The sequence below is a fragment of the Otolemur garnettii genome, unplaced genomic scaffold (genome assembly GCF_000181295.1).
Source record: "Otolemur garnettii isolate 467f Iridium unplaced genomic scaffold, OtoGar3 scaffold00099, whole genome shotgun sequence".
Lineage (NCBI taxonomy): Eukaryota > Metazoa > Chordata > Mammalia > Primates > Galagidae > Otolemur > Otolemur garnettii.
In genome coordinates this window covers 2678097-2688364 of record NW_003852494.1, presented here as the reverse complement: position 1 = coordinate 2688364, position 10268 = coordinate 2678097, and the positions used below count along the sequence as shown (strand labels likewise).

At 36.9% G+C, this 10268-nt stretch overlaps 1 protein-coding gene across 1 annotated transcript in view; it reads left to right on the top strand.

Moving 5' to 3' along the window:
- The window catches only part of CLIP1 (CAP-Gly domain containing linker protein 1), a 107343-nt gene extending 97770 nt beyond the window's left edge, over window positions 1-9573 (top strand). The window contains exons 19-23 of the mRNA XM_023516840.1: window positions 3628-3745; window positions 3830-3980; window positions 4489-4538; window positions 7576-7700; window positions 7923-9573. Of these exons, the coding sequence (XP_023372608.1) occupies window positions 3628-3745; window positions 3830-3980; window positions 4489-4538; window positions 7576-7700; window positions 7923-8148 (670 nt within the window). The 3' untranslated portion in view covers window positions 8149-9573. The remainder of the gene's footprint in view (window positions 1-3627; window positions 3746-3829; window positions 3981-4488; window positions 4539-7575; window positions 7701-7922) is intronic.
- Window positions 9574-10268: the final 695 nt, after the last annotated feature.

Below are 10268 nucleotides of genomic sequence, written 5' to 3'. Positions count from 1 at the left end.
CTCAAAAAAAAAAAAAAAAAAAGAAGTGATAATTAAACATACATAGTTAAGATAGCATATAATCACTTTATTCAAATGGTTGTGATATCAAAGCGCAGAACTTATTCCCAACTGTAGAATGAAACTAGTTATCAAGAAATAAGTAGATGCCTCCTGTATTTGCTCTTTTTTTTTTTTTTTTGGTATCTTTAAACATTGGGTTGCAAACAGTATGTAGTAAAAGTTTTTCCCTAAGCTTAAAAATGTAATCATTTCTTTAAAAAACTCTCAAATTGGGCAAATTTCTTTCAAAATAGGTTCTGAGTTGTCTAATAGATGTAACAGGGTAGATATTGAGTTGCCATAATTGCCAGGGGTGGAGAGTATCCCTCAAGTCTAATGCAGATTTGAGAGAACTGGTCTGGTTTCCCTCCCTTCACCAGGCTTTTAATGTCAAAGAAGGAATCCCAACGTCTTAGACATGAACTTCTCGGAGTCACGATGCATTCTATTAGTGCAAATGCAGGGTTTCTGTCAGGAATGAAAAGTGGTTTGAGGTGCTATGCCACTTCAGCTCATTCAGCGCACTGTGGGTTGCTAACTGTCTGACTGTCTCCGAGCTTGCGCTACTTACCAATGCTCATTTCACCCCTCTCTTTTCCCTTTCCTACTCTTGCTTCCTTTGCTATATCTGTGTGTCTTTCATGGTAAGACTAAAGAAAGTCTATCCACGTTATAATAAATAAATTTCATATATTTTTAGTAAACCAAATTGTTGTATATATTTTTTGGCTGCCTTTGTCCCTCTGTGTCTTGCTTTTGTTTTGTAAACTATTCTCAGTAGTATATACATATACACACACACACATTTCTTTTTTTTTGTATCTATATATACAGCAAAAAACTTCAGTGCAAATCTAGTCTCCTTGATGTATTTGCATTTCTCTTCATGTTTCTAATATTTGGTTCTTGTTATCTTGCATTTTTAAAGCTTGCCCAGTAACACTTTAAGGTATTTGCTTCATTACTGGAATTTATTTTTTATGTAAGTAGTAAGGAAAGAATCTGGGCAAAATGTTCCCTAAGTGGGTAAGGAGAGAAAAAAAATGTCTAGTCCCTATATCCCATCTTTCATCCCTTTTTGGTATTTTTAGTAATACCAAGTCATTTTAGCCAACATGGCTTAAAAGTAGTATTATTTGTGACTTAGATGTCAGTAATGTTGTCATAAATGGTTTAATTTGGCCCCTCTTAGTGGTTTGCACAGTGGAATTAGGGCTTAGAAATGGCCTAAGAAGCTAGCAATGAAGCTCCATCACAAAGATGAGCGGCCAGGGTCTACTCTTCCTGACATTTGGTGTATGAATCATGTCTGATTTCTTTCTTAACCATGCATCTTTTAATAACTTGTATAAGCAGCATTCTGCTGGCATCTTAGCAGCCTGTCTGAGAGGTTGGCTGTCACGGATGAGCACAGAGCTGGTTGGTGGCCCCAGAGAAAGGATACCTGTTCCTTTTTCCTTCTGCCACCTGGTGGTTTGTTTATCCCTCCCCAGAACTAAGAATCTGTGGGATCTTGGCCAACTAGTGTCCTGAACATAGGAAAATCCAAGTCTATTTTCAACAATCCTCAAATCCTGGTATTTTTCAGTTAAAATATTAAGTTGAGTTGAACTTAAAACAAGTGAAGTTCTGGAAATCATTTGTATAATGGAATAGACTTACCCAGTAAGTTTAATAGAAACTTAAGGAACCCAAGATTTATTGTATCTGGATGACATCAGATGTTTACTTTCCAGGTGGCCTTTTATTTAAATTGCTGTTTTGTTTTAACCTAAGCACAATCCTATTTCTGCTTAGTATTTCACCAACACTGATGGTCCACCCCTTTCCAGTGTGCACATAATGCTTGGGTTTTTAATTCAAGAAATTTCTGTAAGTCTCAGATTCTTTTCTTACTACTTATTATTCTGGAGTGTAATTGTAAGCCACACAATGAGATAAATACAACATTTACATTTTCATCTTTGTGTAGAATATAAATTTACCATAAATCATGAGAATTCTATAATTTGTGTGCCGGATATCTTGGGTCTCACTAACCAGACATACATTCTTCCGTTTCTAACCTGGGCCTCAGTTTCCTATTCCTCCATTTGGTTCAAAACCAGACTGAACCACTACATCCTCTGCATTTCCCCAGTTACTTCAAATAGAACCGGGGTAATTACCGGGGTAATTTGGCTTATTATTAAAGTTAACGGTTCTCCCTGATGCCTATGCTAATGCAGTTGTGGCCTGAGTGCTGGCCTAGGAAATTGTTCTCAGGTTCTGTTTTTCCTAAAGTATTTTCTCTTGCGTTTTACACTGCGTGTCATTTTCAGACTTTTTAGTTTAAAATAATTGTAGATTTACAAAAAAGGTACAAAGTTAGAGCAGTTAGTTCCCGTGGACCCTTCACCCAGCTTTCCCTAATGTTACCATGTTAAATAACCGTGGGTAAGTTTGTCAAAACTAGGAAATTAACATTGGTACAACACTATTAACTAAACAATAGACTTCATTCAGATCTCACCAATTTTCCCACTAATGTCCTTTTTTGTTCCAGGATACAAATCAGTATTCCACCTTGCAGTTAGCTGTCATATCTCTTTTGTCTCCTGCAATCTATGACAGTTACTCAGTCTTTTCTTGTCTTTCCTGATCTTGGCACTTTTGAATGCATGTACTTTTTACAACAAAAATTGAATATATACACACATAGATAAACACACTAGCTTGCCCTTTGGGGTTGTATTTATTGTGTCTTCCCCTCCCTCCCTGTTTCTTCTCCATCTCTCCCTTTCTTTTCCCACTTCCTGGACTGTTAAAGCAAATGTTTCCCTCTCATCAAAGGCCTCACCCCCTCCCTCTGCTGATAACTAAATGTTGAGTCAGGCTGAAAACATAAACCAAGTGTTCTAACTTTCTCCTTCCAGAACCCCTATATAGGCTTTCATTCTACACCTGAAAAACCTTTTAAAATTTTTCTGTTATATCCTTTATGTCATTACCATTGATTTCTACGAGCAATTTAATACCCTCATCAGGTTCTGTGGTTGTAAAGTAGTAATCCTTCAGTTTGAATAGTAGTAATAATCATTGCTACTGTTTGGCCCACAAGATCTTAAAAACACATTTTTGGAAGTTGCTAAAAAGTTACTGAAATTAGTGAGAACCAATTGATATTTCCAGCATAAAACTGCTCTGCATGACATCTGTACAATTGCTTTGCATGTATGTATTTTAATTGTTGTTATTGCTACAAATACAACTCGGGGCTTAGATTTTGTAGAATTGGGGGGAGTTTAATTCTACATTTTCCAAATTTATTAACTTGTTTCTTTAAGTTCAAATGGATACAATCATATGCAGATTCTGGCATGTCTATGCATAGGTAAACTTTTTCTCCCCTCACAGTAAGTAAAATTTCGAGTAAAATTTTGCAAGCTTAATAGCCTTAACTCCCTATAAAAATTCCCTGTTATACTTTTTTTTTTTTTTACATTAACTAAGGTTAATTGTGTGTTTATCTAGAACAGTTGTACATTGGCACACTGACCACTCTCCTGGTTGATTTCTGGAACTTTTAATTCTTTGATCTTTTAGAGAATCCAAGTACATAAAAGATGCAGATGAAGAAAAAGCCTCCTTGCAAAAATCCATCAGTATAACTAGTGCCTTACTCACAGAAAAGGATGCAGAGCTGGAAAAACTGAGAAATGAGGTAGAGTACCATCTAAGGGGAATAATGTTGGTACTGCGTCTGTTTGTTCAAACTCAGAACCTAAGCTACACAACTGTGTTTCAGGTCACAGTGCTCAGGGGAGAAAACGCCTCTGCCAAGTCCTTGCATTCAGTTGTTCAGTCTCTAGAGTCCGATAAGGTGAAGCTTGAGCTCAAGGTAAAGAACTTGGAGCTTCAACTCAAAGAAAACAAGAGGCAGCTCAACAGCTCCTCAGGTAAAACGTGCCCGCCTGGCGCTTCTTCCCACCAAGGAGCCTTTTCTAGTAGACATGTTCTGTGAAGGCAGCTGTTGGGCTTCCCCTGACTTTGACCATTTCATCAAATGAGGGCTCATAACAGTCCAGGGCCCACAGTAGTGGTGTCCCCGCTCCTGGGCCTTCCTGTGCTCAGGCAGTGTTCTCATGGAAGGAATGGTGGGCGGCAGTTGCCAAGGGGTCGGAAAGTGCACAGCAGTGAAGGAGAAGAGGTGGTCCCTTTGGTGGAGAAGGATGATTATATCTTTAAATTCAGATAGAGGTGAAAGTATTCTTACCCAGTAATTGGCCATCCTGAGAGGGAACCCCTGGAGGTCAGGGCTGGTGGCCCTTAAGAGGCACATCAGAAAGTCCAACCAAAAGTGAGTTTCTGAAACTGGCCCTTTCACTGCAATAACAAGGAAAAAAAGTTATTTTTTTTAAACCCCCCTTCCACTTTTTTGTTTGTTTGTTTGTTTTTTAATATAAGGTAATACTGATACTCAGGCAGAAGAGGATGAAAGAGCCCAGGAGAGTCAGGTAATACTCTTACTTTACTGCCTTGCTTTCTTGCTGTTTTTCAAAATCATTTAATGTTTTGAATAGGTAATAACATCCTATGGTCCAAACATTAAACAGAATTAAGAACATACATAGTAAAACATCTTCCTCTAAACCCTCTTTTCTGCTAAGGTCCCTAACCCACAACAGGTAATTACTACTATTAGTGCTTTGTCTTTTCAGGTATTTTTTACATAAATAATGGCTTACTACATATACTGTTCTGCACTTATCTTTTTTATACCTCTGTAGTATTCTGTTACATATGACTGTAACATCATTAAGTCAGTTCCCTGTTGGCTGACATGAAATTTGGGGTGTTTCTGATAGTTAAGGTGTATTATAAACAATGCTATACCAAACTATTTTGGACAGCTATCATTTTACACATTAGTTTTTTTTTTTTTTTTTTGTAGAGACAGAGTCTCACTTTATAGCCCTCGGTAGAGTGCTGTGATGTCACTGCTCACAGCAACCTCTAGCTCTTGGGCTTAGGCGATTCTCTTGCCTCAGCTTCCCGAGTAGCTGGGACTACAAGCGCCCGCCACAATGCCTGACTATTTTTTTGTTGCAATTTGGCCAGGGCCAGGTTTGAACCTTCCGCCCTTGGTATATGGGGCCTGCACCCTACTCACTGAGTCACAGGCGCCACCCATATTAGTATTTTTTATAGGATGAATTCCTAGAAGTAGAATTGCTGTCAAAGGGTTCCCGCTTATCTTTACCTAAGACAAAAGGCTGGGATCTTGGAAAATCACTCTCTTAAAGCCGAAATTAATAAAAATAACTTTAATTTTAAAAATAGCATCATATAGAAGCAAACCATATTTGGAAATACAGTTGTACATATACAACAAATATCTGTGTTTTAATTTTAATTTTTTGTATGTATTTATCCTGTTTAAAGTTCAGGCCATGGATAGTGGTTCATGCCTGTAATCATAGCACTTTGGGAGGTCGAGAAAGGGGAATCACTTGAGGTTAGGAGTTCAAAACCAGCATGGGCAATGTAGAAAGACCCCACTTCTACGAGAAATAATAAAAATTATCCAGGCATGGTGGTCTGTGCCTGTAGTCCCAGCTACTCAGGATGCTGAGGCAGGAGGATCACTTGAACCTGGGAGTTTGAAGCTGCAATTAACTATGATTGTGCCACTGCACTCTAGCCCGGGCGACGGAGACCCTGTCTCCAATAAAAATAAATTCAAAGTGACAAAAGCCATTCTTCATTTTTAAAAAAAGTTTAGAGAGCTTGAGGTTTGTTTTAGTTACCTGACATCTCCCTTAAAACAGTCACAACCAGTGGGGTGGGAGGTAGAGTCACTGACATGTGAAAACCATCCCTGACCACCCACCCCTCCATTGCTATGTGTCTTTAAGGGGCATGAAAGGATTCAGCAGCATGCATTAGCATTGTCAACTTAGTTTATATGTCTAATAGGCTTAATAATTAACACTGTTTTCTCTCCCTCCCCTTTCTTTTCTGCTTCCATTTGTTTCATCTGCTGCTGACAACACTTTTCTTCCAATCAGCAAATGGTTTGTTTTATGTTTTGTAATTTGCACGTCTAGTATGTGTGTTTGTGTGTGTGCTATCCCACAACACTTAACATCCATTTTGTGGCTTTTTCTTCACTCTTAACAGGATAATGACTTAGAAAAAAAATTTGAGAAGTGAAAATAAACTCAGCAGGTCTGCTTTCAAAGGTGGCCTTGCTAATGATGGCAGGGATATTTTGCAGAGAATGACTGTAAATGATTGCCAACTTTGTTTCATAACTAGCCTCAGGAGGAGAAAAAGACCAAATATTTCTTTAAAAAGTAAAGTGTATATGTACATGTATAGATATTTTAAATGTTGTAAAGTAGAATCTTTCAGTTTAGAGAAATGAGACTTGTTTATTATTTGTAGAAGAGGGAAGAAACTTTTCAAATTAAAATGCCCTAACTTTGAAAGGAAATATTCAGGACAGAAGTATTCCTTCTTGAGGCCATGCCCAGGCTTCATGGTACAGGTGCCTCTTCATACACGCAGCAGCTGAATGCTACCCTTCCAGCTGCCAAAGCATTTCTCCCTAGCTGAAAAGAAACTTGAGCCTTCTCCATCTTCCCTGAAGACACATTTACTTACCATTCCGTCATTACCAATCATTCATTAAATGATGGTATAAAGGGAATTTCCACACAATTTTTTCCTATCTGCAGAACAGAAAAATCCTGGATGGGTTCCACAGTTTAATGGTAAAACTATACCTTTTTATGCTTCTTATACAATTTTGTATAGGTAGTCTCAGTAAATTGACTACCCAAGGGATTGTCAACATTCAGAGGTGGCAACATAAGGAACTAGGCCTCTTGAATTGATATATACATGTGGTGCATATCCAGTCTCTGAAAGTTAGGTCAGCTTAAGGACGTGGTCAAGGTAGAGAGGTGGTCGACTATGGATCTACGATATTTTGTATGTAGTAAAAAGAAAAAAAACTTATGCCTGTGTATGCAGAATTGTAAGAGTATGACTTTTAGAGAATGCAAGGTTTTTTTCCTATTAAAAGAAGTATTTCTTATATTTTTCCATGAATCAGTAAGCATGCCACCAACCCACAGATTTACATGTTGAAGTATGATTCCATTTGCCTCAATAACAAACGAATCTTATCCATTGACAACTGGAAACACTGAAAGAAATGTAATTTAAAATGTTTTCAATATAAAAAAGCATCTACTCAGTAAGGAATATTTGAAGAATATTTAAAGATGGAAAGCAGAAAAAAGAAACTATGATAGCCCTACCACCTAGGCGTGGCCTCAGTTAAATTCAGTTTGTTAGTCAATCTCAACTTTCCTATTTCCTGGGAAGACTGAAAAAAACGAGGGCTCATTGATGGCCACTGGTCCTTTCATATACTCTGCAGCCATAGCTCGAGGGTATACTTACTTCATGACTTCCTGATAATTCCAGCTTATGTGTGTTTTTGATATTTTACACATATTTTTTTTTTCTCTTTTAAATCAGATTGATTTCCTAAATTCAGTAATAGTGGACCTTCAAAGGAAGAATCAAGATCTCAAGATGAAGGTAGAGATGATGTCAGAAGCAGCCCTTAATGGGAATGGAGATGATCTCAACAATTATGACAGGTATTTCTTATTATGCCATCAAAATAAATTTCCATAAATCTGGCAAGAGAGAGACAAATGGTTGGACCTGAAAATTCTCAATGTGAATATCCAACTTATACTGAAAACTGACAGGCTTGGCCATAGTTAGGTTTTGCTTGTTTTTCAAAATTCTTTACAAGCATTTCTGTCTTTTCATTTTCTTTGGAAAAAGCTTCTAATTTCACCTATTATCATTTATAGTGATGACCAGGAGAAACAGTCTAAGAAGAAGCCTCGCCTCTTCTGTGACATTTGTGACTGCTTTGACCTGCATGACACAGAGGATTGTCCTACCCAGACACAGATGTCTGATGACCCTCCCCATTCCACACACCATGGCAGTCGGAGTGAGGAACGCCCATACTGTGAAATCTGTGAGATGTTTGGCCACTGGGCAGCCAACTGCAATGACGACGAGACCTTCTGATGAAGCCTCAAGTCAAGAACTGGGCTTTTTCAGATGTGCTAGCGTTTAAGCAATTTAACACCAGCATTGTGTGTGCAGACTTCAGGAGAACTCATATGTTATTTTTTGCCACCATCAACAAATCTAAGAAAATATTTTGATCTTCACAAATCACACTTTAGTCTTCCCTTATAAGTTAGATTAATAAATACTTAGTAGGTGAGTTTTCTCCTCTTACTTTGTTTTCTTAAGTTTGAAGACATTGCACCAGATGCCATTACATTCTTTGTCCCTCATAAAAAAATCCCTACCCATACAATACCTTATTTAAAGTAACTAAATTATGCCATTACTTTTCATATTTGCACTAAAATATTTCCAGGCTGCATTTGTATATTTAGGTTTTTGGTTAAGCTTTGACACTGGAATGAGTTGAAAAAATGTGCCATTTTGCATTTTCATCTACTCATTTAAAAGTATTTTATTCAAAGAAATATCTGAGCTTTTTGCACTACCTGTTATCAGTAGTGCCTTTATTTCAGGCTTGATAATACTTAGGTGTGATTATAAAATCATGAAACAGGTAAAGGGAGGGGGAAGCCCCCAAACTGCTGTGGGGACATTTTATAATCTATATGCTGCATCCACTTTCTGTACTGTGTTTTGTTTATTGGTTTTGCATAATTTTAGCTTCTATATATTATATGTATATATTTTTTTAAAAGCTATATTTTGGGAAAAAAACATATACAGTGTGTCTTTCTTTTCAGGTATTTACCTTTATGAGAAAGAAAACACTTAAAACGATCATCTGAACATAAAAGATGAATCCAAAAAATAGCATCACAGGGCTTTGCAATTATTTTTTCCTTCTGTTTTCATTTTGTTTCTTTACCAAATTCTAATAACTGGAAGAATTTTCTCCAAAATTTTTTTCCTTTTCTAGCAGGTATCCCCAGCAGTCAATTAATTTAATAATAAGCCACTATAAAACACCTAAATTAACCAATCTACAATCTTCCTTTACAAGTTTAACTGTTTTTAGATGAATGTATGATGAGAAATTCAATGTTAATAATTTTGGATTTTCTTATCACAAAAAATAAAAGGAAGGACCTCAACCAACAGATAGTTTGTCAGCCAGTTTGAATCTATTTATCTTCATTTGAATGTCTTTTAGAATATGTAAAAAATAATAAAATGTATCTTCCATGCTACATGTATAGTAAGAACTTCTATTAATTGTATATATGCCTTTGATGTATTTTCCCCTCAAGATTATCAACTGTGTTTGACAAGTGAATATTAAGTTAATCTGTTAACAATTGAAATTTTTGTTATAAACATTATAATAGGAGTTGTTTCACAAACAGAAAACATGTAAAACAGTATTAAAATTTGAGCAAACAAGTGTTCTGTATCTACTTTAATAAATGGTTATTCTTTTTTGCCAGCAGTAGTAAAGTGATATTATTCTCAGGTTTATCTGTCATGTTTTTTCTTAAAATGAGCAAGCCTTATAGATCCAAATAGCAATTCCCACTGCCGTCTTTTTTTTTTTTTTTAATAGAGACAAAGTCTCACTTTGTCACCCTTTGTAGAGTGCTGTGACGTCACAGCTCATAGCAACCTCCAACTCCTGGGCTTAGGTGATTCTCTTGCCTCAGCCTCCGAAGTAGCTGGGACTACAGGCGCCCACCACAATGCCTGGCTATTTTTTTGTTGCAGTTTGGCCGGGGCCTGGTTTGAACCCACCACCCTCGGTATATGGGGCCGGTGCTCTACCCACTGAACAGGTGCCATCCCCTACTGCAGTCTTGTTGCTAAAAAACTTTTAAGAAATTGGTATGTCCTCCTTATTTCAAAATGTTTTATGAACTATTTAGCATAAAAATACCTACAGTTGTTATCCATTACTGTATCACACCACATTACCAGACAAAAATATAAGTGATTTCATCTAGAAGCACTATCTATTAATACATGAAGTTTCAGAAAGAAACTCTGAATGTTACTGTGATATCTACAAAAATAATTACTGAACCACTGGAGTCTAGGCCTTTGAATATGTTTTATAAATATGGACTCATCCAGATAGAGATCTCAATTCAGGTATTTCCAAAGCAGAGTTACTACTTGAA